At 41.3% G+C, this 27,108-nt stretch overlaps 1 protein-coding gene and 1 long non-coding RNA gene across 6 annotated transcripts in view; both read left to right on the top strand.

Moving 5' to 3' along the window:
• The window catches only part of LOC116941894 (tight junction protein 1-like), a 257,022-nt gene that overhangs the window by 68,654 nt on the left and 161,260 nt on the right, over positions 1–27,108 (top strand). The window contains exon 1 of one of the 5 annotated variants that reach the window (XM_032953227.2): positions 2,109–2,656. The exons of the other annotated variants lie outside the window; for them this stretch is intronic. Coding sequence (XP_032809118.2) covers positions 2,465–2,656 — 192 coding nt within the window. The 5' untranslated portion in view covers positions 2,109–2,464. Of the gene's footprint in view, positions 1–2,108; positions 2,657–27,108 lie in introns of those variants that run through there. 5 annotated transcript variants of the gene reach the window in all.
• Positions 6,601–19,533, top strand: LOC116941898 (uncharacterized). Its single transcript, XR_004402732.2, has 2 exons — positions 6,601–16,171; positions 17,123–19,533. It is a non-coding gene; the product is annotated as an uncharacterized LOC116941898 (long non-coding RNA).

The raw sequence follows: 27,108 nt of genomic DNA, 5'->3' as shown, positions 1-27,108 counted from the left end.
TATTTGTTTCGGCATGATGTCCGACGTTTTTAACCCCATGCTGGAACATTTTTCAAGAGGAACTGGAACATAAATTTTGCCGAACATCGCAATCGTTACAACTCAAAACCACATTGGAGAGCTAAAGTTCGTACAAAAAACAAACGCTATGATAATATTTCGTTGCTAGAAGTTTTCACGAACTTTTAAATACTGCCTTCAACATAAAAAGGATTAGCCAAGAATCAACCAGATTTAGCCTGGTTTACGTCAAGGATGGGTGACTGTGAGAATACCAGGTGTAGTAGGTTTTGTCTGCAAGGTGGTCTGGAGAAGGCATGTACACCTCTGTATATGCCTTCTCGCAAAGCTTTTGAGTTCAGTCCCCTCACATGCGTCGGTTTTCTCTGCATGCTTTCTGGATTGCTCCCACATGCCCAACACTTAACCCGTTCCGAGACATCTGCAAGTTGCAGAGTGGGTGTCCTAATCACTGCCAAATCTCAGAACGCTCAAGCGGCTCAGCGTTCATTTTATTTAAAGACATTGTACTCACCGCATGTGACTGGCGACATGACCGCACTCAATGATCGCTGGTGCCAAACTGTGCCACACGCCCTCCCACCAGGCCTTGTGGAAGCCTCGGTCCCGATACAGTTACTTTATTTTATTTTGTTCTTCTGATTCCATATAGAATTGGTTAAATATACCAATGCAGGATGCTCCCTAAAAATGCCTTGAGAACTCGCTGAGGCTTTCCTGACAAGGTAAATTACATTATTAGACATGCACGAGTAGTGATTAGTGTGGTTTTATACTTTTTTTTAATGCAACATCTGATATCTTCAGATGTCTTCTACAAAAAAACTCGTATTTTTAAGTATATATTTTTAAAACATTGTGACAGTCCGTACATAAACATTATCTTCATAAGGAAAATAACACTGATTGAGAAAATGTTTTTGGAAGCAAGGATTTTTTTGATATACGTTATATTTTTTGTTAGATTAATTTCACTCATTGATGGTAGTCTGTACAGCTACGAGAACCACATTATTTATGCTGAGCATTAACATCTTGAAAAATATATATTTTAAGACTGTGATAAAAAAATTGTTTAAAACCCTAATATTGAATTTATTGTCTTTTTTATGGGATTAAATATTCAAAGGTTATTTAAATAGTAAACTAAATAATGATTAAAAGAGACCAAAAGTTATAATTAGCACTCATGAATATATAATACCATTATTGGTATTTTGATTGCTAATAGGAGAATAGTTGTGTGTGAAATTACATAATACAAATTCAGCGGTTCATTAAAGTATGAATTTGTAATATCATAGCCGATGAAGTTTTGTTTCATTTTGAAGTTTCCATGAAACGTATCTTTGGTTATATTCCAAATAATTTCGTGACATTCTTAATCTAACTGATGCGATTTTGGAAGTGTCAGTCATTTGTTAAGTACATTAATATGGTGTATTGGAGTACTGAGAGTGAAGACATCTTTAACGTTGGGTGATTTTTTTTATCAGGATTTATCTGTGAAAAAAGGCTGAGCATACGGGAAACATGATCATGCACCAGCAGCATGAATAAATGAATGCTAAAATTACCTCTCCCCGAAATGTTTGTCTCAATGAAAGGCTCTTCTTGTGTATTATGAAACCACACAGGTGACAAGGACAAGCTATGTTTCATATAAATATCGCAAAAGAATCTGCAATGTTATGGGAAAAGGTTATGGGGGAAGAAAACCAATGACTGGAAATATATTAACATGCATGTGATGTGAGCACATGTCTTTTGTGCTTACTACACGGACACTGTGTGGAAATACTGCCATGGCAAATAGTATTTCATTTTAAACCACAGCAGGAAGCAATAGATGATTGTTCAAATTCTTAGGACTCAGTAGAAATAGCCGAAGCTTATCGCTGAACTAAGGCGCTTTAATCCTACAGAGCATCAAGACAAGCTGTGCATTTCACACAAACACACAACACAAATCCCTCAAAGAAAACATGTGTGTGTGCCCACCATAAAAAAAAATGGAGTGTAACGGTGCCTTTTGCATCCTGCAGATCTCACCCGTGGCATTCACCCCATGACCTTGGAAAAAAGCAATACTTTTGAGACGAGAAATCTTTAGATAGCTCAACAAACCAAATTTAAAGCTGGCGAAAATCCGTTCACACACCACCCCCCCCCCCCCCCACACATCTTTCAGATAGATAAACAGAAACAACACTCGCGTTCATATTCTTGGTTCTTTCGGTAAAGTCACCACGTAGAAGGGAAACAATAAAATAATAAAAATATAAAACAATAAAATTCTCACGACGTTTCGACTGCAACACAAGCAATCATCATCAGGTGTGAAAACCACAGCAAGAAAATTTGAAAAAAAGTGGCGGTTATTTTTTAACGTTAGCACCACGGAGAGCGATTTGACAGTTTGTTCAGATGGACGAGTCCATCTATGTTCGGAAAAGAGGAGGGGGGAGACGAAAATAATGGATTGCCACCACCATCCATCCCAGAAGAACTCCCGTTGGCTGCACAGTGGCACAGTGGGTGGACGTGGTGCACTGCCGCCTGCCCCCGTCGGCAAATTTGGAACTTTGTACTTGCGCCTGGAAACACTTCGTTTCTCAAAGGAGACAGTGAGAAGGTGAGTTCCGTTGCTCTTTCCCTTTGTCCGCCCTCCCTCCCGCGGCCCATTGCAGCTTGAGAGACCCGAGGAGCTCGTGTTCGATTGAAAGGAAGCCTTGCACTGAAAAGTGCTCTGTATTTATAAGTACAGGTACTTGTATATGTGAAGGAAAAACACGTGACCCCGATAGTTAATATATTGAACATCGATTGCAAAGATATGCTTTTGCGAAAGTCCACGCTGCAGAGTGAATTTTCCTACTTACACGTAAATAAAGAGTAGACACGTTCTATGTTTTAGTGCTCAACAAGCTTCTGTATATTATATGTAAGATCTAGATGTTGCTTAGAATGTCTGACACATCAACGTTTACACAGTGCACATCCTGTGCACATCAACTTTTTTCTCACACTTAAGGAACACCACTTACATTATAAAAGAAAATGAATATCCCTTTACCAATCCACTACTGTAATAGAGGTTTTTTTGGGTTAGATCGCGTAAATATGTGTCGTTAAAACCCTCCACCACCCGAAACAGCCAACTAGTAAGGTTTGTCACGTAAGCAGAACGTGGCCAATTCGCCACTAGTACAGCACACCGGTGTGTTGGAGAGCTCTAAGCCACAACATTTACAATCCGAGTACGACGTTTTTGCCAGTAATTACAACTAACTTCATCAGTCGGCAGCCAGATTTGTGAAGAAGTCCACCCGTTTCGTTCCTTATATAGAGGCGTAGATGTGTTGACCAAGCTTCTGCGCTCTTGCACAAAGTGGGGGGGGGGGGGATTAATGAGGCAACGTAAATTATGCATGCGCATTATGAAAACCCTTTGATGTTGTCCTTCCTGTCTATTGTGTGTATTAAAATAGCCCTACCAACGGTATTCCCTATTGAAGTATGCCTGCCCTTCATAGGCATGCATTTAAATAATGTATTATTATTTTATTAATTGCTTCCACGCAGCACTAAGGCGGTAGCTATCAGAATGGTTAAAATTATTTGTATTTCTTTCAATCTCGATAGATCCTCTAATTAGTCTTGGGGGCCGTCCATAAATGACGTCACGCGATTTTGGACGATTTTGACCCCCCCCCTCTCGTCACACGGCGTCACAAAAAGTCAGACCCACCTCAAATATGACGTCACAAAGCTCTGCCCCCCCCCCCCCCCAAAAAAAAAATATAAAACATGCTTCAAATCGCTTTAAACTTGTCATTGTGCGTATTTAATGTGGCGCTTCACTCTGATGTTGTAGGAGAAAGCATTTATATAAAAAAGTATATTTAATTAAGTTGAACGTGTTGTCTATATTTATTTAAAGTTGCGCCTTTTGATGTGACGTCACATTTCTCACCCCCCCCCCTCGTCACACATCGTCACAAATGTCTGCCCCCCCCCCACTCCCCCTAGGTGCGTGACGTCATTTATGGACGGCCCCTTGGACCAGTAGTAGTTAATTTTGCACATAACTTCAACATTATCAAAATCTATTGAGTGCCCTTGTTGGCACGCGTGTTCTGCTACTTCTGACAGTTGTATTTGGGAGAATTTAATATTTCTCGGATGTTCTTTTAGTCTCGTGCTGATCATTGCCCCGGACGAATGATTACTGGCTTAACGTCGTACTCAGATTGTAAATATTGTGGCTTGGCTCTCCAACACACCGGTGTGCTGTACTAGTGACGAATTGGCCACACTATGTTTACGTGACAACCCTTACTAGTTAGCTGTGTCGGGTGGTGGAGGGTTTTAACGACACATTTATATATTTACGCGAGCTAACCCAAAAAAACGTATGAATTATATTGGTCGCGAAAGCCTACGTGTTAAATCCACTACTGGACGAAAGCCTCCGTATGCCGTGCCGGTAGTGGAACCTTTTAACCATACTTCTCCACTCCGGTTCGTGAGGATTCGTCAAGGGGGGGGGGGCGAGGACCAGTTCAGATATCACTTGCCACTGATGTTAGCCAATGGACGGGAATAGTACTCAGATTGGCCGCGTGTTCATAGCGCAGTGCGCTGACCACCTTAAATTATATACAGGGGTGCAAAAAAAAACGAAATACAGTCTGACAACGCGCTTGCCTTTTAATGAAGACAGAGGCTCGTGGCTTAATTACAGCAGGTGTAAGCAATGACTAAAATTTGCCGTTAATAGTTGTGGCAGCAGGTCCATCAATTTCGGCCGTCTTTCCCTGACCCCCGCCCCCCCCCCCCCCGTTGCCCCAACGGAGATAATTGCAGTCGGCCGCTGTAATTCTTGATTAAGGGGGGGGATGCAGTATAAATGAGTGGTCTTGAAAACTATTACGTGCGATTCTATTCCATGGATTAAATCCAAGTTTGAAAAATCAAGGGTGATTTTTTTATGATTTACAGACCCAGAGAGTGCATGTTAAGTAGGCAAAATGTAACTTTATTATTCTTTCATGAGGCTGTTTGAAGTGCGTCATTTTGAGCTCAATTGCATTGCGGTAAATAATTATTTCTGTGTCAAGTAAGTGTGTACATACTCGGTTCGTGGGTTCATTTGTCAATGCAAAAACGTGGCATTATTATAATGATTATTTAAATAGATATTGGTGCACATTCGCAGGTTACTCTGATTAAAAACAAGAGTGGAGCGCGGTCGGATCAGATTCCAGACCACATGTGAGCAATCATACCATCAATAAGCACGCCTTGATTCGAAGGGATCATTATTGCACCTCCGCCATCTGCTTGTGGCTTTCCCCCCCGCGTATTTCCCACAAGGGGAACCAGTGGGTGGCAACTTCATGGCCAAATCAGTCACTCGGGGTAAATCATCAATCTCCACCCACGTGAGGGGGGTAATCAGAAGTTGACTCTTGTATTCATCCACTGAGCCTAACCGCGAGCACTAATTCGAGATGGTAAAATAGCAAAAAAATGGTACCGATTGTATTTATAAATTTACAACGCACAATAGAAATGTGGTTAAACCATGCCTTAATTTGATTTTTTTTGCCCCATTATGCCTCTGAAAATGAGAATGGAACAAGATTATCAATTACTCAATTCGGCATACCTCCTAATTAACTAAATCAGAATATAATTACATCAACAAACCGTCCATGCTGTTAAATTGCAAAGCAAGAGGCTGAAAAAGTTTGCTGTCGTGGTCAAAGTTGCCTTGAGCACTTTGGGTATTCGGAGAGAAAACAAAATAATCCTTTGTCCTCATTGCTATGCGAGGTTTTACGGAATCACCTCGCAGCTATGGAACTAAAAGTACATAGCAAACAGTGTAGCTATTATATCACCATTAATGAAGTGCTCCCAAGAGCCCATTAACGATGAAATCAAGATACCAGAAAGGGCCTTAAGTGGCCAGTCGGTATGTGACTTTGAGTAGCAACACCGCGCATTTAGAAACATCCAATGAGCACACGAAAAGTCTTAATGGATGTGTTTCTGGCTGCGGCGTTGGCACATATCACAAGTGATGTATGGCAAGATTAAGGATGACAATTTGTATAGACTGCTTGGTTGTCATTTTTAATATGCTTCACTATTATAGGTGTGATCCGAGCGATTTGTTTAGTCAAAACAGTTTAATCATATTGGAGGAAATATTAACACATTCCTGTGGAGGGAGCTGGTAGGAACGTTGGGTTGCTCGGTCAATGGCCAGGGTCAACGGCGGCACCACGTGGTGTATTCCGCAAATATGCCCGACTGTGAGGGCGGGCACAAGCCGGCGTGAGTAGGTTAAACGTTGAGTTTTATAAGGGCACCACGGGGTGACCAGCCCCTCCCCACCCAGCCCCACCCCCCACCCCCCACCCAGCCCTACCCTCCCCACCCAGCCCCTCCCCACCCTCCCCACCCAGCCCCTCCCCACCCTCCCCTCCCCACCCAGCCCCTCCCCACCCTCCCCTCCACCCAGCCCCAACCCCTCCCATTTTTGGATGCACGACGGACGGACGGACACAATAATCCCCTGTGGGCTGGTGGTGTAACCAGGAGGTTCCTACCAGTATAATCCCTCAATGGAAACATTATGGAGTACACAGAACCCATCTTGCTGTGCTTGTTGTAATGATCGCTTGAAAAGGTGAAATTATTTTAGTCGGGTTGAACTTATTTCCAGGTGAAAGGTCATTCAGATAAAACACAATCATAAATCAAACCTGAATAACGTCGACACAACTATACCATTTACTTTGGTCAGATTTCATAATTGGCATTTTAGCAATTATAATTTGCACAATGACCTCTTGTAAATAATGTTACCGAGCCTTTACTGTTCACTTTAAAGCAAAGAATGAGGCAAAGTTCCATCTCACAGCATTACTTGGTAGCTGAAGGAATTCAACCACTGATTTTTTTTAATGCAAAGTGGCTCAGTAGGAAGTGTGCTAAACCACTGGATTATTGAGCCGCTTTGAACCAATTACAGGCAGATATTAACATGAATTCTTCATAGACTGCCAATGTTATCTCAGTGTGAAGTAGTCATACCTACCGCCGTTTGTTTTAACCTCACAGCAAATCACCAAGACGGGCAAAAAATCCCTGCTGCACGTCCCGGTGCCAATGTTTTAAAAGTATCCTGACGTGGGCAAGCTGCCAGAGTTTTACAGGTCACATAAAAATATGAGCCTCACAAACACGCATTGTTTAATACACGTCCGAGCAAAGTGAAATGTAATTTTGGCCACAAATTATAGCGTGAAGTTGAATGTTTACAGTTCACTGCAGTTGCTTCTGTTCCACGCTCGTGTTAACTTACCTAGGTTTCACAAGCAGGGACCTCTCTTTAGCTGAGTGGTTGAGTGGGCCAATACTCGTCAATATTTGACTTATTTTTGTTGGGGAAAAATTATGCACATCGTGTGATTTATTTCCCGTCCATCTTGGCAGATTTACAAGGAAAGTTAAAATATTTGAAGGCGAGTGGGTCCATAACGTTGATATACTGTACTTTATATATAAAGTAACCACTTTTCTCCAGTAATACCCTGTTGTGTTGTTTTCTGAGCGTTCAACTTTTTGCTTATTGTCATGTCAATGCTATAAAAAGGTGTGTTCATGAGGGAGGGGCAGCTAGAATATTGAGAGGCACCAATAACAGCCTGCCCTTTGCCTATCTCCATTACTTGAAACACTTTTAAAACCTCATAAAATGTGAGTCCTACATTTTTCAAATATCAGTCATATACGTACAATATGTTGTATACATAAAATCCCATTTTCAAAAGATATTCTGACCACCCATCACACATGTGTGTACATATTCTGTATACACAAATGGACAGTTATAGCGTAGTAGTTAGCGCACTGTGGCATGAACCCAGCCTCCCGAGTGCGATTTTTGATCATGACTACCATTAGTGGTGATTATCTTCATGACTCCAAGGCCACCCCTTGGTCGACACAGCCTTAAATGAATACCTTATGCAGTATGTAAACATCACCCCTTGGGTGCCATGCCGGCCTTCATAGGTGCTTGATAACGGAACTTGCCTCTTCGGTACATAATAGGATATCTTTGTATGTCATGCATTTAGTGCAGATAACTTACATTTTGTATCACCTCAAGTTGTAGATTGCACATTGTTATTTCAAGGGAGAACAATACTTGGCTCAAGCAATACCCATTTATTGTGGCACGCCCGATAGTGACTGAGAATTGTCGAGTGTTGGTATTAAAGTGTAGCCATGCTATATTTTTGAAAACCATAATTAGTTTGCTGCCAGGGCAGCTGAAGAACACAATCAGGTTTGTATTAAACTCATGTATGCCGAGTGGCACTGGAGGCTTATGGGACATGGCCATGCCAGGCTATGTCGTTTAAACCCCCACAACATCCAATAAAAGAGAGAGAGATTGAGCATAGCAACAGCAGCTGCTGCTTTGCTCACGAGGGAACAGCTTGTCACTTGGGTACGCAATTCAAATTGAACTGGTGAGGCAGAGCTACAGAGCCGAAAACGCATTCGAGTGCACACTGCTCCCGAGTTTATTAAAGTCGGTTTCGGTTGCCGAAAGGAATAAACGCAACGACCCCGCTACTTGTCGCCCGATGCCAAAATAGTTCTGTCCGTGAGTACTGCTCAGGTTAATGGGAACTGTATTACAGTGTATGAACCTGTTTTTCCCTCCACGTTTAGAAACGACGTGCGCTTAGATTACGTCTTTATATTACTTTGCTGCTAGGAATGTCCACGTGATCAAGCCACTTTGTTGAGCAATCATTTGTGGCCAGGTCGCTTCTGAAAAATAAGCTAATAGCCCAGTGGGCATTACCTGGAAAGATAAGACATTGTTTATGCTTTGCACTCCTATCGGGTTTTTGTATTGTTTGTTGTTGTAACGTTTTGACCTGCCCCTACTGGACATCTGTTGAAAAAGAGCTTTATAGCTCATCGGATTCCTCCAACATCAAATAAATACCACGATTATGATCTGATTCTGAACCACTGTGAGGCTGACTGCCTGCAAACATCACCGGTACAACAAAAGTGCGCCTCAGTAGGAAATTAATGAAATCCTGCCAGTGCCGTTCATTTAAATCACTGACATTGGCATTATTTCGGAAATATTCTTGGAGCCATTTCAAGGCAAGTGATGAGAGGAGACAGTCACTGGTTAGTCCAGGAGCACTGAGTGTGATTGATAGTGCCACTGCCATGTAGCAGTAGGTAAGAAAGCAATGTGAGAATAGGTTTTCCCCTTTTTTCTAGCAGCAATACGGGTGTTGAGATGTTCAAACACCAAACTGAAACCTTTTACAAGGAATCATGTCTGCATTAAACACAATACTTGTGGTCAGAATGCAAACAAAAAAACATACTGTGATAATACAGTGAGGGAAAAAAGTATTTGATCCCCTGATGATTTTGTACGTTTGCCCACTGACAAATGATCAGTCTATAATTTTAATGATAGGTTTATTTCAACAGTGATAGACAGAATAACAACAAGAAAATCCAGAAAAACGCATGTCAAAAATGTTATAAATTGATTTGCATTTTAATGAGGGAAATAAGTATTTGAACCCCTCTCAATCAGAAAGGTTTCTGGCTCCCAGGTGTCTTTTATACAGGTAACGAGCTGAGATTAGGAGCACACTCTTAAAGGGAGTGCTCCTAATCTCAGCTTGTTACCTGTATAAAAGACACCTGTCCACAGGAGCAATCAATCAGATTCCCAACTCTTCACCATGACCAAGACCAAAGAGATCTCCAAGGATGTCAGAGACAAGATTGTAGACCTACACAAGGCTGGAATGGGCTACAAGACCATTGCCAAGCAGCTTGGTAAGAAGGTGACAACAGTTGGTGCGATTATTCGCAAATGGAAGAAACACAAAATAACTGTCATTCTCCCTCGGCCTGGGGCTCCATGCAAGATCTCACCTCGTGGAGTTGCAATGATCATGAGAACGGTGAGGAATCAGCCCAGAACTACACGGGAGGATCTTGTCAATGATCTCAAGGCAGCTGGGACCATAGTCACTAAGAAAACAATTGATAACACACTACGCCGTGAAGAACTGAAATCCTACAGCGCCCGCAAGCTCCCCCTGCTCAAGAAAGCACATATACATGCCCGTCTGAAGTTTGCCAATGGACATCTGAATGATTCAGAGAACAACTGGGTGAAAATGTTGTGGTCAGATGAGACCAAAATGGAGCTCTTTGGCATCAACTCAACTCGCGGTGTTTGGAGGAGGAGGAATGCTGCCTATGACCCCAAGAACACCATCCCCACCGTCAAACATGGTGGTGGAAACATTATGCTTTGGGGGTGTTTTTCTGCTAAGGGGACAGGACAACTTCCCCGCATCAAAGGGACGATGGACGGGGCCATGTACCGTCAAATCTTGGGTAAGAACCTCCTTCCCTCAGCCAGGGCATTGAAAATGAGTCGTGGATGGGTATTCCAGCATGACAATGACCCAAAACACACGGCCAAGGCAACAAAGGAGTGGCTCAAGAAGAAGCACATTAAGGTCCTGGAGTGACCTAGCCAGTCTCCAGACCTTAATCCCATAGAAAATCTGTGGAGGGAGCTGAAGGTTCGAGTTGCCAAACGTCAGCCTCGAAACCTTAATGACTTGGAGAAGATCTGCAAAGAGGAGTGGGACAAAATTCCTCCTGAGATGTGTGCAAACCTGGTGGCCAACTACAAGAAACGTCTGACCTCTGTGATTGCCAACAAGGGTTTTGCCACCAAGTACTAAGTCATGTTTTGCAGAGGGGTCAAATACTTATTTACCTCATTAAAATGCAAATCAATTTATAACATTTATGACATGCTTTTTTCTGGATTTTATTGTTGTTATTCTGTCTCTCACTGTTCAAATAAACTTACCATTAAAATTATAGACGGATCATTTCTTTGTCAGTGGGAAAACGTACAAAATCATAATTTGATCATGTATGCATTGTCCTTGAAACTGATTGGTCCACACCAGAGATAGCTTTCTTTTGAGCCTAGTCTCAAACGGTGTTAGACCAGAGGACGCCAAAAGGCGTCTCTGGTGTGGACCAATCAGTTTCAAAGACAATGCATATATTATAATAGGGTTTTTCCCCTTTGTTTGTAAATGCATATATTGTCACAGTATGTGTTTTGTTTGCATTCTGACCACAAGTATTGTGGTTAATGCAGACGTGATTCCTTGTAAAATGTTTCAGTTTGGTGTTGTAACATCTTAACACCTGTTTTGTTGCCATAAAAAAGGGGAAAACCCATTCTCATATTTTGGTACTGGCAAAGGAGGTCCCATGATGAAGAAAGCAATGTCTTCCTCAAGTGGATTTATTTTTCTTTTATACAATTTCTTTCATCAACATTGGTGTCAAGGCAGATATAGAAGTATTTGGATTTACTTTCACAGTTCCCTGCAGATGCAGGACCACGTGCGGAGATTGTGAACAACCCCAGAAGGTATATCACAAGAACTTTGTCTGATATTGCTTTCATAAGCTCGTTTCACTAGCAACTGCAACACGGTGTCCATCTGTCAGTTATGCTCTCTGAAGTGAGTTAGACCCAAACGATAGCTGTGCCACCTATCAAACTCACTTTGTGCAGACCACCACAGCTGTCGCACATGAGAATACACAATAGCGATGGCGATTACCCTGACGTTCACGTAATTATTTGAGCTGTTTTATATCTCGCGTTGTTGATTGATCCAACGAATATTGAAACTCCTCAATGTAACCATGCTGTAGTGAATTCTAAACTTGTTGAGTGCATTGCTGTTAACATTTAAGCACAAAATTCCTGGCCCACAATTTTTTGTCTATGTCCTGGAGCAAGTGTCTAATAAAGAAATTAATATTACATTTAAATTTAAAGCTTTCGTGACTGCAGGGATTCATCTTCTTGGTTCTTTCAGTAAAGTCACGTAGATTGGTTCAAAGGAGATAACGAAAAGCAAAAACTACGACGTTTCGATTGCTACACAAGCGGTCGTCTTCAGGAAAAGGGGGGTTAGTTTTTGTTTTTTGTTATTTGCTTTGAACCTATCTACGTGACTTTACCGAAAGACCCAAAGAATATGAATTCCTGCAGTCACGAAAGTTTTAAATAAAAAAAAAATCATCTTAGAAGAGGTGGTTTAGAGTGCTTGACACTAATATTTATAATCATAGGGTTTTTCCCCTTTTTTTCTGGCAAAAAAACTGAAACCTTTTTACAAGGATTCATGTCTGCATTAACCGCAATACCTGCAGTCAAAATGCAAACAAAAAACATACTATGATTATATATGCATTGTCCTTGAAATTGATTGGTCCACACCAAGGGATGGCTTTCTTTTGAACCTCGACCCAATTGGTGCTCGACCAGATGACGCCAAAAGGCGTACCAGGTATTGTGGTTAATGCAGACATGAATCCTTGTAAAAAGGTTTCAGTTTTGTTGCCAGAAAAAAGGGGAAAACCCTATTATTACATTTTGGTGCTGGCAAAGGAGGTCTAATGATAACTAATATTTATTTTAAGTGTTTTATTCTAAAAGCCAACATTAGCTTTGAGTGAAGGTACATTGGGCATCGTTCTCATTTTGGCCATTATGGTCAAATCCTGAGCAAAAGAAAAATAGTTTTCTTGAAAGAGTGCTGTTTGGACAAATACATCGCTCTTTCTGAGGACCTTGTATATTTGCTCACTGCAAGGTCATTGTAACATGCTCAGATGTGTAATGGATGCTTTATAACGTGTCTGTTCATTTTCGTTTACATGGTGTAAGCCCACTCTCCTGTTAGATGCTAATATGTTGTGAAAATCTGGACAAAAGTGGCTTTTTGCTTGGCCATCGAACAAAGAAAGTCTCTGCATCGAGCGCTTTCAGATGCGTATTCTGCGGCCGTCTGGATTACTCTTCCTTCCAATATTAGGAAGCCACTGGAGCTATGCACTTTAAAATCTAGTTTTAAAACTCACTTCATTAGAAACTGCTTTTTTGTGTTTAGTTTGTTGTCCTTCCCCAGCACCTGCGATTAGCATGGTTCGCTACATACGCCGCAAAATAAGTTTTACATACTGTACATACATAGACCATGGTGGGGAGCACATCACCGGTCTTGGGTCTTGATTTCCTTTTTAACTGTGCATTGACATATCATTCACAGCAGCATACGACTGCAGGATTGTATTCAGTTAACTTCTGGTGGCACGAGTATTGCAATTGCACAGTCAACAATGCATAAAATGAGGTGGCCATGTGGATCAGGAGGATAATGCTGTTGTTGTCTGAAATCATAAAGCTATCAAAGCATACCTATTTAAAACGAAAAAAGAAGAACAGTCCTAGAAGGTCTGTGCACCGTTATCTCATTTCTGGCACGTATAGCTGATGCTAAGCATTTTATTAAGAGGGTAATGATAAAATAACAAAAGTAATGCCCTTTGTACAGCAAAGGAAATCCTCAGTTAGTTTCGAGACTCTCTTTTTTTCAGCGGAGTCGTGCATTGTTGGGATGTTAGGCCAGTACCATTAAATGAGCGTTTTTAGCGTCGTGCGGGATTAAACGGGCACGCTCAGAGAAAACATTCATCTTGTACGAGGGGGTTGACACTCAAAGCTCCACGCAGTTTTAAGTCTCATAATTCTGTTACCCAGAATTCCAATTACGCAGTTGTCGATGGAATAGCCAGTGGGGAGTTTGAGAAATGGGGTTTGTCTCAAAACATTGGAAATGTTTGACCGAGTACTTGCTAAAAATATATTGGAGGATATTGTAGTTGTTTAGTGTTGGGTACCAGCATTGGTATTTGCTAAAAAAGTTTGTTAAATTGCTTTGTTTTAAAACTGCTTCGAGTGTTCTTGTTTTAATCTGGCATGAAGCCTGTATTTTACGTGGCCTAACAATACACCAAGCTGTCGGCATCATTGGCCATACAAAAGAATGAAGAGAGGCGAATGTTCTTTGAAGCCTAAGGCTCTCTTCTGAAAACAACAACAACACAAAAAAGAAAATACTCATTTCTCGGAGCTTTTTTTACAGATGCCTATCCTAGAGTCGGCTTGTGTGTTTGTACTCCTTTGGTACGGGGGGGGGGGGGGGGGAGAAAGCAGAGGCTCAACGCCCGGCCAGCCTCATCAGCTGGTCACTTGTGCTTACTAGTGTGAGCTTGAAACTCATGTATTCCATTGGAGGGACACGAGAAAGCCTTGTCAAGGTGGGTTCATATCAAAGCCATGGAGTTCCCATAAGGCTTCCGTAATAATGGCCAAAGTCAGAGGTGTTTTACAGATGTGGGAGAAAAGAAAATCAGATCAAAGCCAGTTTCGTTTTGGCAAAATAATCTATTTTATTGTAACACCTTTAAACTTTGACTTGGGGTTTAGCCCTTTGAATATGAAATTTCTGTCAGGATCTTGATTCTTTTTCAAGTGTATTTTAAAGTACAGAAAGTAAATTGTAGAAAGACACATTATAAGTGAAGTTGGTGATCAGCAAAGTACTTATAGGTTTTTCCCTTTTTTCTGGCAACAAAACAGTTAAGATGTTAAAATACCAAACTGAAACCTTTTGCAAGGAATCATGTCTGCATTAACCACAGATACTTGTGGTGAAAATACAAAAAAAAAACATGCTCTGACAGTATATGCCTATCGGAAAATTAGTCTCAACACCCTAAGTTTTGTATTTTTATGGTGAGTTCGTTATTTACAAAATTGTTTGCAGGGATGTTGACTGCTTTACAAAAATGCTATAAGGAACAAAAATGTCACCTATTTGTTTTTATATATATAAACAAAGTACAAAGGAAAATAATTTAATAAAATAAACAATGCAATCATCTTGCACACCCACCCACCTTGCGGAGTAAACGTGATCTTGTCATAATCGAGCACGAGAACAGTCGTGTGATTTGTATGTACGTTTCAGATGCCTTTAAACATGTGGGTAATTATTAATTTGATCAAGAAGTGGTGTTTTATTTGGGCGTCGCATGCAAATCCGATTAGAGCTATAATTGCCAAGGATACAGTTTATCCACGTGTTTCTTTGGCAGGATAAATTTTCATGAAATTACTGCGGTGTCAAACGCATTCTCGGATGAACTGATCTTCCCATCCACGCTGGAATGCTGATATCACGTTAATTTTCGTGCACTTGTCAAGCCACTGACATACTCCACAAATAAGCCGCGTCTTCTACGACTGTATATAATTACCTCCAAAATTACACCCGTGTGTGTTGTGATGCTTTTGAAATGTTCACCGTGAAGGCGCCTAATTTGTGGAACTGCCCATGAACATATGTTGTTATTGAGCACCTAAGGAGAGGTGTGACATGAAACATGTGAATAAAGCACGTCCTTGTCAAAAACGAAAAAAATGACATATCTTCACCGAATGAGTTTGCCTTCATTTGCTATTCAGTTGTTTGGCAGAAAATCTTGCATATGTGGCTATTGGATATCCCATTCTTTGGCAGCTGAATTTGTTTTATATATATAAAATAATAGCAAACATCTGTGCTTAAATTAACAGGTTATGCAAAGTCAATTTCGTTCGATGTGACAAAACCAAGCTATATTTCCCAATGAGCAATTTTAGGTAGAATTCATATTAACACATTAGCGAAATTAAAGTACCTCACAAGTAACATTACATTCATTTGCTGAAGCCAAAATGATATTTACCAACTGCACTTTCATTGAAACATCATTTCCTGTGCATGTTTTCACTGACTCAGATTTCCTGTAGCTTCACAAAGGGAGGGTGGGTGGGGAAATGTCTGGCCCTTTCTTCCAGGAGCTTTGCTGTGTTTGCTTGCGAGACTGATCTCAGCATTTTAAACTAAACGAAACAATTTTATTTTATTGTACGAGGTAAGGTCCGCTACTGAGCTATTTTTTTTTCAGAAGCGACCTGGCCACAAATGATAGCTCAACTAAGTGGCTTGTCACGTGGAGGGAAAAACCGGAGGTCCCGGAGAAAAATCCACTCAACCACGTGGAGAACATGCAAATTCCAAATATACAGGCATCAGGGTTGGGATCGAACCCACGACCTCCTGTATACAATGTGAGGTAGTTAACATCTCGCCATCAAAGCTTCCCCTTTAGAACTTGCACTGGGTCACGCTTTTGGCATATCCATTGCATAGAATTTGGCTATTATGAATATAAATTGCTAAACCTCACTTTAAGGATACAACTATCAAAAGCAGAAAGCTTTATAATTAAGAGGCTGACAAGAGAGTGCATTGGTATTTATAGCTCTACGTTGTGATGCTTAGTGGGTTTAAAAAAAAACCCATTACAGCTGAGATGCCCGTCCCCTCGGGTGATAATTAATTTCAAAGTCACGTGCTTTTTGCCTTTGTGTGCACCACAATTACACTGGGATGAGCAGTCGACAATTTTTCTTTAATAAATTCCAACCTAATGAACACGCAATTATTAGCAGATAACTAAACACGTTTATGCACTTGCTCTCTCTCAACGTGAGTTGATGCAGTACTCATTTGCATATGCACATTTTAGTTTACTGCATAACCAACACATGGTGCGTAAATGACACGTTGAACGTTAGGTGCACACATCGCGTACGCCTATTATGGCTGTATTTGACGAAGCTCCCACGTTAAGATGTTGAATATACCATATTAAATGGCAAACATACGGCCTCAGTCTGCACGTGGTTGCTAGTGCCAACATACCTCCTGGGCACCGTTGCCTTGCAACAGCTTTATACTCGGTTTAGCCAATTTAATGCCATTTTTGGGGCATGCAACGTGGCGATAACACCGTTGTAATCTCTGCGCAGCGTTAATGCTTGTTTATTGCCTGCGCTGCTTTAAAGATATGGGCTATACCCAGAGGAGGTTGTGGCAAAGCCTTGGCAAACACCTGCACAAGGTTGCTGTTCTTGTTGTTTTCCGTGAAGGACTAAAAGATCTAAACACCAGTTTAAACTAAGCTCTCCGATGTTTTTTTCTCCATGCGCGGGGGGGGGGGGGAGTTGCTTCTGCAGGACCTGAATGGAGTGGCTCATGTTGTAATCGAAGGAGAGCGTGAGCTACTCGCAGTGTGGTTCCTGAAGAAGCTACCAGCACGTGGAGCAAAACGTCAGACATCGCGCCGTATCAGGCGCGGTTCCGGTCCGAAGAATGTGCCGGAGAGGTCGCAGGTCATAACGGCAAAGCAAAACAATGTCGTGGTCCACTTAACCTCGCTTTTCACGGACTTTTATTACACCTCCGATTAAGTACACCCGCACCTCCGATGAGTATACCACCCACCTCCGATGAGCACGGTTGGCTACGTACGGTACGAAATAAGTTCAACACACTTACATTTAAATCGACTAATAGCAATACGTATCATTTGTTTAAACACAAACGTGCCACCATCTTAGAACTTTGAACTGCATACTGTGGCGTTATTTTATACATGCGAGTGGAATCTGTACAAAAAACCCAACGATTATCTGCAAATGCTGTGCTCCAATTTCCACTTGAAAAAAAATCCTGCATGCACGCCTGTCGCAACTACTTTAATAGCCTACATTAAAGCTTACAATTTGTCACGTTGTTCAAAAAAAGGCACCCGTAAATATGGTTATTATTGTATCGTTTGACTCACGGTGCTATGATACATTTTTTGTTTTAAAAAAAACGCACCCACCATGATTATATTTTCTGATTCACGCTTGCAGTATTCTTTTTGGAGTTCAGATGAAAGAGATAATGGACTTTAGTAAAAGCACTGTAACACCTGAAGGAAAGTGGCATAGAAATACCAATTAAACCAATAAAACATAATACGTATTAATGTGCACAAAACAAGAAGCAATATACAATTATTTAAAACCTCGTTAAGAATGTGTCATAATTTAAAACTCCACAAATGTGACGACATGAAATGCATGCAAATATTTATTTGGTTCTTACGTGTGCTGTCTATTCAGCACTGTACACGACTTTATTCTATTTGGGGCTTTCCTTCACAAGCTGCAAATAATAACCTGAAAGAAAATAATTTTCTTATCAGAATAATTAGTTGTTGGAGAATATACATTGTAACCATTCGAAAGGAAGTGCTTTGTGCGTAATTGTGTTTATTTTACCTACAATTACATATATAATCTATCCGTTATCGTGCAAAGCATATACTATCTCTGCGGTGTATCTTTGGCGAGATATATATTCTAATTTGGCGTATCTGAATGTGGCATCATAACGAATGATCAAACTGTGCTTTGATACCGGTAATCTTGCTTTGATTCCTGACTGTGTAATCAGCATTGGCACGTGGAATGCGAATCAAATCTGGGCCTCCCCAAGGTCAACTGGTCACCTCAGCTTGGTTTAGGCATTGTGGATGACAAAGTCAGATCGGTTCATGTGGTTGCTGTCACCAAGAGTATTCGGCATTATAATGGGGGATATCTGCGACCATGTACTAAATAACAAATACATAAAATGTTCATACGTCACAGCAGTCAGTGTCGTTGGAAAACCAAACATCAATCCGCAGACCTGTGGCACTGATATGTCGCTCTCTTACGGGAAGGCATGCTATGTTCAGTGTGCTGTCTTCCAGTGATGTACATTATCAGGGATGCTATTTGTCTTGGCCCATTGCAATTTAAATGCATGTTTCTCCCTTGTGAAAGAGAGTATATATTTTATGGGATCTCCTCTCTGGCAAAAAAAGAATAAAACATTGATTCATTTCATGTAGCATGCAGATACTGTGTACAAATGCTGCAATGTTTAAACTATGTAACATTTATATTGACTTATATAATGACGATACACATCTATGAAAACATGTTTAAAAATATATTTTATGTTAAATATGAGGCTCATAGTTCAGGGACCTGGACATCTGTCAGCATGATTTTTCATACCAATTTTAAGAACCATTTGTCAGTGAACAGAATCTCGGGCCCAAATAAAATAGCTGTGAGTTTTACTGGCACAATCCGTTTCTTTGGCATCGTACAAAAAGTCAACATTGAAAATAAAAATTGTATATGCACAACGAAGTATGAAAATGTATTTGCCGGTATACATGTGCATATGCAATCTCTATCATTAGAGTGCATATATGGTTTATAAACACATGACAAAACATAATATGTGGATAGTTATCCCTGCTGCTTAGTCATGCTGTGCAGTAATTTCATACAGAAATTGGTACCATGTCAAGATGGATATAAATAAATAAAAATATCACACTTTTTAATTGCCCAATTTCAACGATATTCTGTTTTAATGAGCACTCGAATCTAAAGTGTTGGACTGCTCCGATGCCCAAAATTCTCACCACCAATTCACGCTATTATATGACTTAAAAATAAATAAAATTCACACTTTTTTATTGCTGTAATAATAAACGTTCAGCGATGTGAGCAGTGGACGACGTTCTGCGCTCAGGTTTGCGGCCGCGTTTTTTGTTGTTGTTGTTGTTGGGGGGAATGACGCGCCCGGCGGCGTGATTATTTTCAGCACGCTTCAGCCGTGCAAATTTTTATCCAATTTCACGCATTCCACATTCAATTCGCGCACCGGGCCCCACATTTGTCAGCAGCAGCAGCGGCGGCGGCGGCGACGTCTGGCATCGCGTAGAGTTCCACTGCAAGCGCTTCGCACGTTTTGCGCGATCAAATCCTTCCTCGCGATCAAATCCTTCCTCGCCTGATCCCGTAGCTTTTTGAGAGAAAAAAAAAGCTGCAATCCTGCGTGGCACTCGAAAGCAAGCCGACCAACTGTCGACACTGTGACCGCACTGATACAGCGTTGTCGTCATTGAAGGCATCTTATGTGTGCCACGATGATCATCTGAAATCATATTATACACCAACTATCTTGCTTTGCCTAAGGAACGGGGGGAGGGTTAAATCTATGTAAATGCGGCAAGTGATTTATTGCTAGGTTATGCTGTTGTGCTTTCGTTGCTTATAATGTGCTGACTGGGAAAACAGCAGTTCTGGCTAAATTGGGTTTCTTGCACGACAACCCGAAGCAAAGCATAGCCAAGTATGAATGTGTGTGTGTGTGTCCTGTATACATGCGTCGTGAAAATAATAACAATGTACAGCTCTTTGACAAAACCATCACTGGATGATGACATCCCCACACCTCGCGGTCATCGGAGTCGTGTATAACCCTTGCTTCGCCACGCTGATCATTGCAGATTCGTGAATCGGGATGGCCTCGGACTGGTTCAGATATAACTCGCCACGGATGCTAGCCATGGCCGGGAATTGAAGTCCAGTAAGCTGCATCCGTAGCATGGTGCGTTCCTCACTGCCCCACCGCCACCTATTTATTCCACGTGCGTGGTACATGTAGTGAAGTATTTAAAATATAACTGGTCATGTGCTCAAGAATATATCAATGAAATGAAATTAACGGCAGGAAAGTAGAGCATGGTAAACTTACCAGCCAGAAAATAATGAACTCGCGCATTTTAAATTGTTATTAAACAAACTACCAGCTGCCCTTCGAGGTACCAACAGAGTTTTGTTGTTGTTGTTGTAACATTGCAATGGTTTAATGATCCACCAGTAAAATAAGAAATCCCCCCCCCCTTTTTCTTGCCTACACCAAACACAGCCCTAAGGAAAACATTATAGATTATCTGTATAACCTTCACATGTACAAGGAGGTCTAAAAAAAAATGTACCCATGGATGTCAATACCGTGATTTTTGTATTTGAATCCTTTTGCGATGGAATTTCTGCGTGCACGTCGGGGGGAACGCTTGCATCAATTTTTCGCAAATCCTTCAGCTCTGCCCAATTCGAATGTACGTGTTTGCTGTCATACAGGCACCTGCCTGCGAGAGTCTCGTTTAACATTGACTTTCACCTTCTGCTAGATGGTGCACACGGGGAGATGGGATGCATGGTCCTGAGGAGCTCGTGTATCTTACGCTCCCCGTGTGGCTCCTTCGTTGTAGCGGGACGGGACATGGGGTGTGCCCCAGGGTACACTCCTCTCTTGACTTGTCACACCTGGACATGCCCTCTTGCAGAGTACAGGCATCAGGTGACACCGTTGACTTTTCTCGGGGTTTTTGGTTGCCCTGTTTCAGGCCAGGAAATGTGTGTTCATTTGAAAAGTCCCAAAATCCCCATTTGATACAGATGAATGGGCGTGCATATGTTTTACAGCACAAATTACCGCGTGCAATATTTACGTTTGCAATTTTCACCTTTGAAATTAGTTCAACTAAAGGATAATTTGTTTAAATAACAGAGGCCTTTTATTTGAATAAACATGGTAATACAATTGATTTACTGGCTTTCTAAGTAGCTACATTAAAAGGACCTGATAAATTATTTCAAATTCTCCAGGGAGCTCATAACTCTCTAGTTGCCAGAATACTAATACAGTTCGTGAAATAAAGATGAGAACCAAAGAAAGTGCGCGTGTTTTTAAGGTTGTAGACATCATAGATACTTTACCTTGGCCATAAAACTATTTAAATGTGGATTATTTTTTGTTCTGTTTATAACCAAAGCTCTATTAATACGCAAAACAATGGATTGTGACAGTGAGTGAGCTTTGGTTTCAAATTACCCATCGAACATGGCACTTAATATCACACTAATGCAGTGGACATAAAACCAATAATAAATTAGGCACACGCATGCATGAAAAACCTAAAAAAAATAACAAGAACTGTTACGCATGGATTCTATCTTGAATTTCGCAATGGTTGACTAATTTACTACTGCCAGTTAAGAGATCATCAAATGAGTATGAGATTCTACTTTTTTTCTTTGGGGGGGGGGGGGGGGTTACACAGTGGTTTGAGTCAATCTACTGAAGGCCTAGATGGGTGTTAATAAGCTGCATAGAAGACTTACATGACAATGTAATGTGATGCAGGATGATTTCAAGTTAAAAAAAATACATTTCTGTTGCATCATGAGAGAACGAGAGATGACGATGGCTTGTGGAGACCATCGCCCAGTAGCGGACAGATCACGTCTGATGATAAGGTTGATGAAAAACATTGAAATAATAAGGGAATAAATAACACTGTAATCCACAGTATGCTGTATGAAAAGACTGATGAGTACAAGTACAGGTTTGTGACACTAACTAGATTCGTTTTAAAGGTAAAAAAAATATTTCCCGTTACTTATTGTATGCATTTACACCAACAGAGGTCCCTGGAATACAATATCCGAAAACTTTATTTAGTGTGAGATGTCTGGAGAGTTTAACTCGTGTAAGCGCTGAATCGGGATTTGATCGTGGCGTGTTGTGAGTGGTGCAGGGATGAGATGGAGGGCTCTGACCTGCTTTTAGACTCCGCTGAAATCTCTCATTTTCCTCAACACTTCTCAGGGTCATGTGGCCAGGGAAGTATATGACCCGTGGGGTCACTTCAAGCTTGACTGATGGCAGCTTTTACCAGTAATATAACTGAGTGACCATCCAATCTCCAAGGTCACTTTGCCTTCTAAGTCAATATTTCCACCCTAAAGGCTACTTGAGAAATTATAGGGAAAAAAATAATATTCATTGATTAGTTACTTACCAGAACTGTTTTACTCCGTACATGTAGTCGTTGTATAGTTATTTAAACAGTGTAAAAAAAACTCTTCATAAATTGAGAGAGGAGTGAAATTCATTGTTCTTAATCCACATCTTTATTGAATGTCACACGTATAATAAGATATTCGAGAATTATAGTAACTAATATTACTGAATTGTCTTGTGCCAAATTATGCAGCCTTTGTTTTTATTGAGTTCTTAAATAATTTCCTGTCGCTCATTCCCATTGGTCGTTATGTTATGATGACGCGACGTTATGTTTTGTTCGCTAAACAATTGGACATATCTGGGGTTGGGGGGAGGGATGCTACATTGGAAAAACTATTTAATAATCGTTGAAGGAGGACCGGGATCAAACGCATAACATGAGGATGACGAGAGCAGGTCAGGGTGCATTTAAACAAAAAAAATGGAACTTAATACAGAAATGAAAAGGAACATACCAATCAATGTGCCTAAAGAATCATGTTATTCACCCTTTCCCGTTCTGAGACGTCTGCAAGTTGCAGGATGGGTCCCGTTCGCAGCTGAACCTCGGATCGCGCAAGCGGTTAGCGTTAGTTTTATTTATAGAGGTGTAGCACCGTTGTTTTTAAAGACATTGTCCTCACCGCATATAACTGTAGCGACACGACCGCGCTCTGCTGTAGCTGGCGCCCAAACTGTGCCACACGCCCTCCCGCATAACCTCAAGATGTACTGATGAAATAAAACATTTTTATTTGGTGCTGCACTTACGGAATGGAAAAAAGGTTATTCAGCACAAATTACCTGTTGTGAGATGTGCATAAGAAACACGTACGTTGACAACGAGACTTGAACAAGAGCTTCAGTGTTCACCAAGAAACATACAGTGGTACGTGCCTCGAATTACCCTGACATATACAACGAGGGACACGTAGATAGGAGACCGTGTGCAAGTCGGAAATATCGTGTTGACCGTTAATAAAATGAAGTGGCGAAGGTGACCGGGTGACAACGGAGGTTAAGAATGCTGAGCTGGCACTACCGAGATTCTGCATTTAAATCCATACAACCGCCTAGGACTCAACCGGGGATATCATGTGTAGCGAGTTGATAGACTGAGCCCGGTAACCAATGACTGCACCAAAAAAAAAACCGTCGCGTAAAAATCAGTCGCTGCGCTCACGTTGTCTACTACAGCTCTGAGAATAAAACAAATATTGATTTTCCTGCCACGTGACGAACATGACTTCTCAGTGTCAGACCGCCCGGGAAAGGAATGCCCCCTGGTGTGTGGACCAGAGATTACTTGGGGGGGCGGGGGGGCATCTTGGCGGTCGCTCCGTGATAACTGCTTCTGTGGGCCATTGTGTAACAGGAAGGGTTCTACTGCTGCACGAGAGAATTGATTTGATACTTGGTTTCATGACACGACGCCATAAAGTAGCCTTGTGCAGGACATCATCATGATGATGATTCCCGAGAGGTCATCATGCTTGACGACCCAAATGCAGCGGCTGGATCAGCTCATGTGGGGTCGTTCCATCAGAGCTACGTGGAAAAAAAGTGTCAAAGCCTTTCAGAGGCCTTTATTCAGCAGTGGATTGATCATGGCTGATGATGATGCTATGACAAAATTACGAAACGTCACTTTTGTGTACACAGTCTATTAGCGTTACTGTTCCCTCTTCATATTCTCATTACATGGCTATCACTGATTTCCCATTCATTAATTCCGTTCATCGTCATTTGCTGTCATCAATTTTGCTTTCACTGAATTCACTCATCATCACAGATATGCCCCCATTGCTTCCTCTCATCTATATCGTTCACTTCACCTCCACAATTGCTTTCATATGCAGTGCCGTTAATTATGGATAAAGCGGCCTTGCTTCAGGCGCTGTATAGATTCCGTTAAGATGAGAGTTTACAATAAATGACAGGATTTATGATACATTGTTTGACAGATTAAACATGTGTATGATTGTGCAGAGGAATGACACGTCTGGGGCATGTGAAGATGTAGCCGTGTGTAGTTTCACCAAGTGGCAATCGCAACGCAAACCCAAGGTGTTACAGCGTCGCAGCGATGCCTCGCTGTGTTTACAAACGTGATAAAAGTGGACAGGAAGGTGGAACATGTTTGATATATATTACTAGGCTACAATTCCCCAATAAATAAAAACACGGCAGTCTGTATTGCATAATACAGGGTGGAGTGGTATTATAGCGGTTAGCGCACGGCGCTATAAATCCAATGACCTGAGATAAATTCCTGGCCACAGCTAACATCAGTTCCAAGCGATGTGTGAACCGGGTCTATGTTCCCCCCTTTAACAACCTGCACTGGCCACCTGGGTGAAATATGGTTAAACAACCCTCATGACTGAAAGGCATGGCATGGGTGGGCGAGTTGACAAAGTGCTGTAAATTATTGTCAAATTTTAATACAGTACAGCAGGTGTCGTCTACATGGTCACATATTTATTTGTTATTGTATTTGTGATGACCAAGTAATTGAACTGCATTTTTAATATTTAAGGCTCATCCAACTACGCGCGCACACACACGCGCACATCTCTAATATGCATGTACGTACACCGAATGGGAGTCGCATGCCTACCTCATGGCACAGGTCCATGAATTGTACCGCCCAACGAAAATAAATGTGAGCAACATAACGCCAAAACATTTGCCATCATTGTCTATAAGGATGCCGGCTGTGTGTCACGCAGTGAGGCATTTTAATGTTGTGGCCAGTTCACTGACGACAGAAATGGGCATGCTGAGATGATGCACGATCGAGATGCAAATGCGCAATTTTGCTGAAGATAAATACCGCACATGCTGAGAAACTCATTTATGTGGAACTCTATGCAATGCTTATGATAATAATAAGTGAGGTGGAAGAAATGGCAATGGCCCTTTTGGAATATATAATGTGTCCATTTAGTGCACTGTATAGTCATTCCTGTGTGTGTCTGAAGGAAAAAAACCCCGTTAGGCATATTTATATGCTATACATGTGAGGAGCGACGGCACAGTGCGAACACGGTGTGCGATGAACCTGACAACCCGTGTTAAATTCCCAGCAATGGCTAGCGTGAGTGGCTATTGATGTCCGAACGATTTTTAGAATGCCACCCCCCTCCATCCATATTTTGCATCACGTGCTTTCAACCGATTGGTGCCAAGTCGTCCACTTCTTACCTGTGAACCCTAAACACTGCAGTGTTACAGTTTAAAGTTGACCACGATGGTGATATAGATAACTTAATTTATTCATATGAATGCTTAATTTTTCGATTTAAACCTTTCGTGACTGCACGGGTTCATCTTCTTTGGTTCTTTCGGTAAAGCCACCACGTAGAATGAGAATAAAATAATAAAATAAGATAAGACAATAAAATTCTCACGACGTTTCGGCCACAACACAAGTAGCCTTCTTCTGTCGTCCCGACAGTTCTGTTCCTTCGCCTGAAGAAGGCTACTTGTGTTGTGGCCGAAACGTCGTGAGAATTATATTGTCTTATTTTATTATTTTATTCTCATTCTACGTGACTTTACCGAAAGAACCAAAGAAGATGAACGCTTAATTTTTGGTTTGATACATTGGAGCTACACGAAACAGAAGCTTGCTCACAATCATTCATTTGGTTATTTTTTTGGGAAATGTGAGTTTCATCTTGGCTTGTTTTCAGTTTCAGTTTATTTATTTTGCTATAGCCCTGTGAGCCATTCGGCTCTTGAATCGGGTGCAACCACAACGAACAAACAAAACAAAAACACCGTAATCTGGTACATGATAGCACACTGCAAAGTGTCACGGCCCTTTTTTTAATGTCCCACTAGCAGATGGGACAAGAACATTTACCTTCTGTATTAAACACGACATGATCCACGAGGGCATGCCAGCCTCGTGCCACTTGGCAAATGTGACGTTTTGAATGGAAATTAGAACTTTTTGTCTTTCTCTCTGAGAACATTTTGCACAATTGGGTACATTTGGGCTTTCACCCAAAGGGTTTAACTTAAGGAGTGCTCAGGTGGCTCAGGGCATCACGGTGGTGAGATGTTAACTACATCGCCTGGTGTGCAGGAAGTCGTGGGTTTGATCCCAACCCTGATGCCTGTATATATTTGGAATTTGCATGCCTATCTCCTCATGGTCGCATTGCTTTTTCTCCAGATTATCCGGGTTTTCTCTCCACATTTAGAAACATGCGGTTAGAGTATTTGGCGGCTTTAAATTTCTACGTGATAGGCCACTTCATTGAGCTATCATTTGTGGCCAGGTCACTTCTGAAAAAGAGCTATATAGCTCAGTGGGCCTTACTTGCTAAAATAAAAATAGTTTTTAATAGTTTGCAGATTATTAATAAAATGTCAGAATACAAGGCAAGCAATGGGATAAAATCAAGGCTGCCAGCCATGATTACACTGGGTTCTCAAGCGCGCAATTTGTTGATTTCAG

Source organism: Petromyzon marinus, chromosome 13, assembly GCF_048934315.1.
Source record: "Petromyzon marinus isolate PM22_M1 ecotype Great Lakes invasive population chromosome 13, UKy_Petmar_22M1.pri1.0, whole genome shotgun sequence".
In the NCBI taxonomy this organism is placed as follows: Eukaryota; Metazoa; Chordata; class Hyperoartia; order Petromyzontiformes; family Petromyzontidae; genus Petromyzon; species Petromyzon marinus.
Note: the sequence above shows the minus strand (reverse complement) of the source record. Positions and strands in the feature narration are given on the sequence as shown.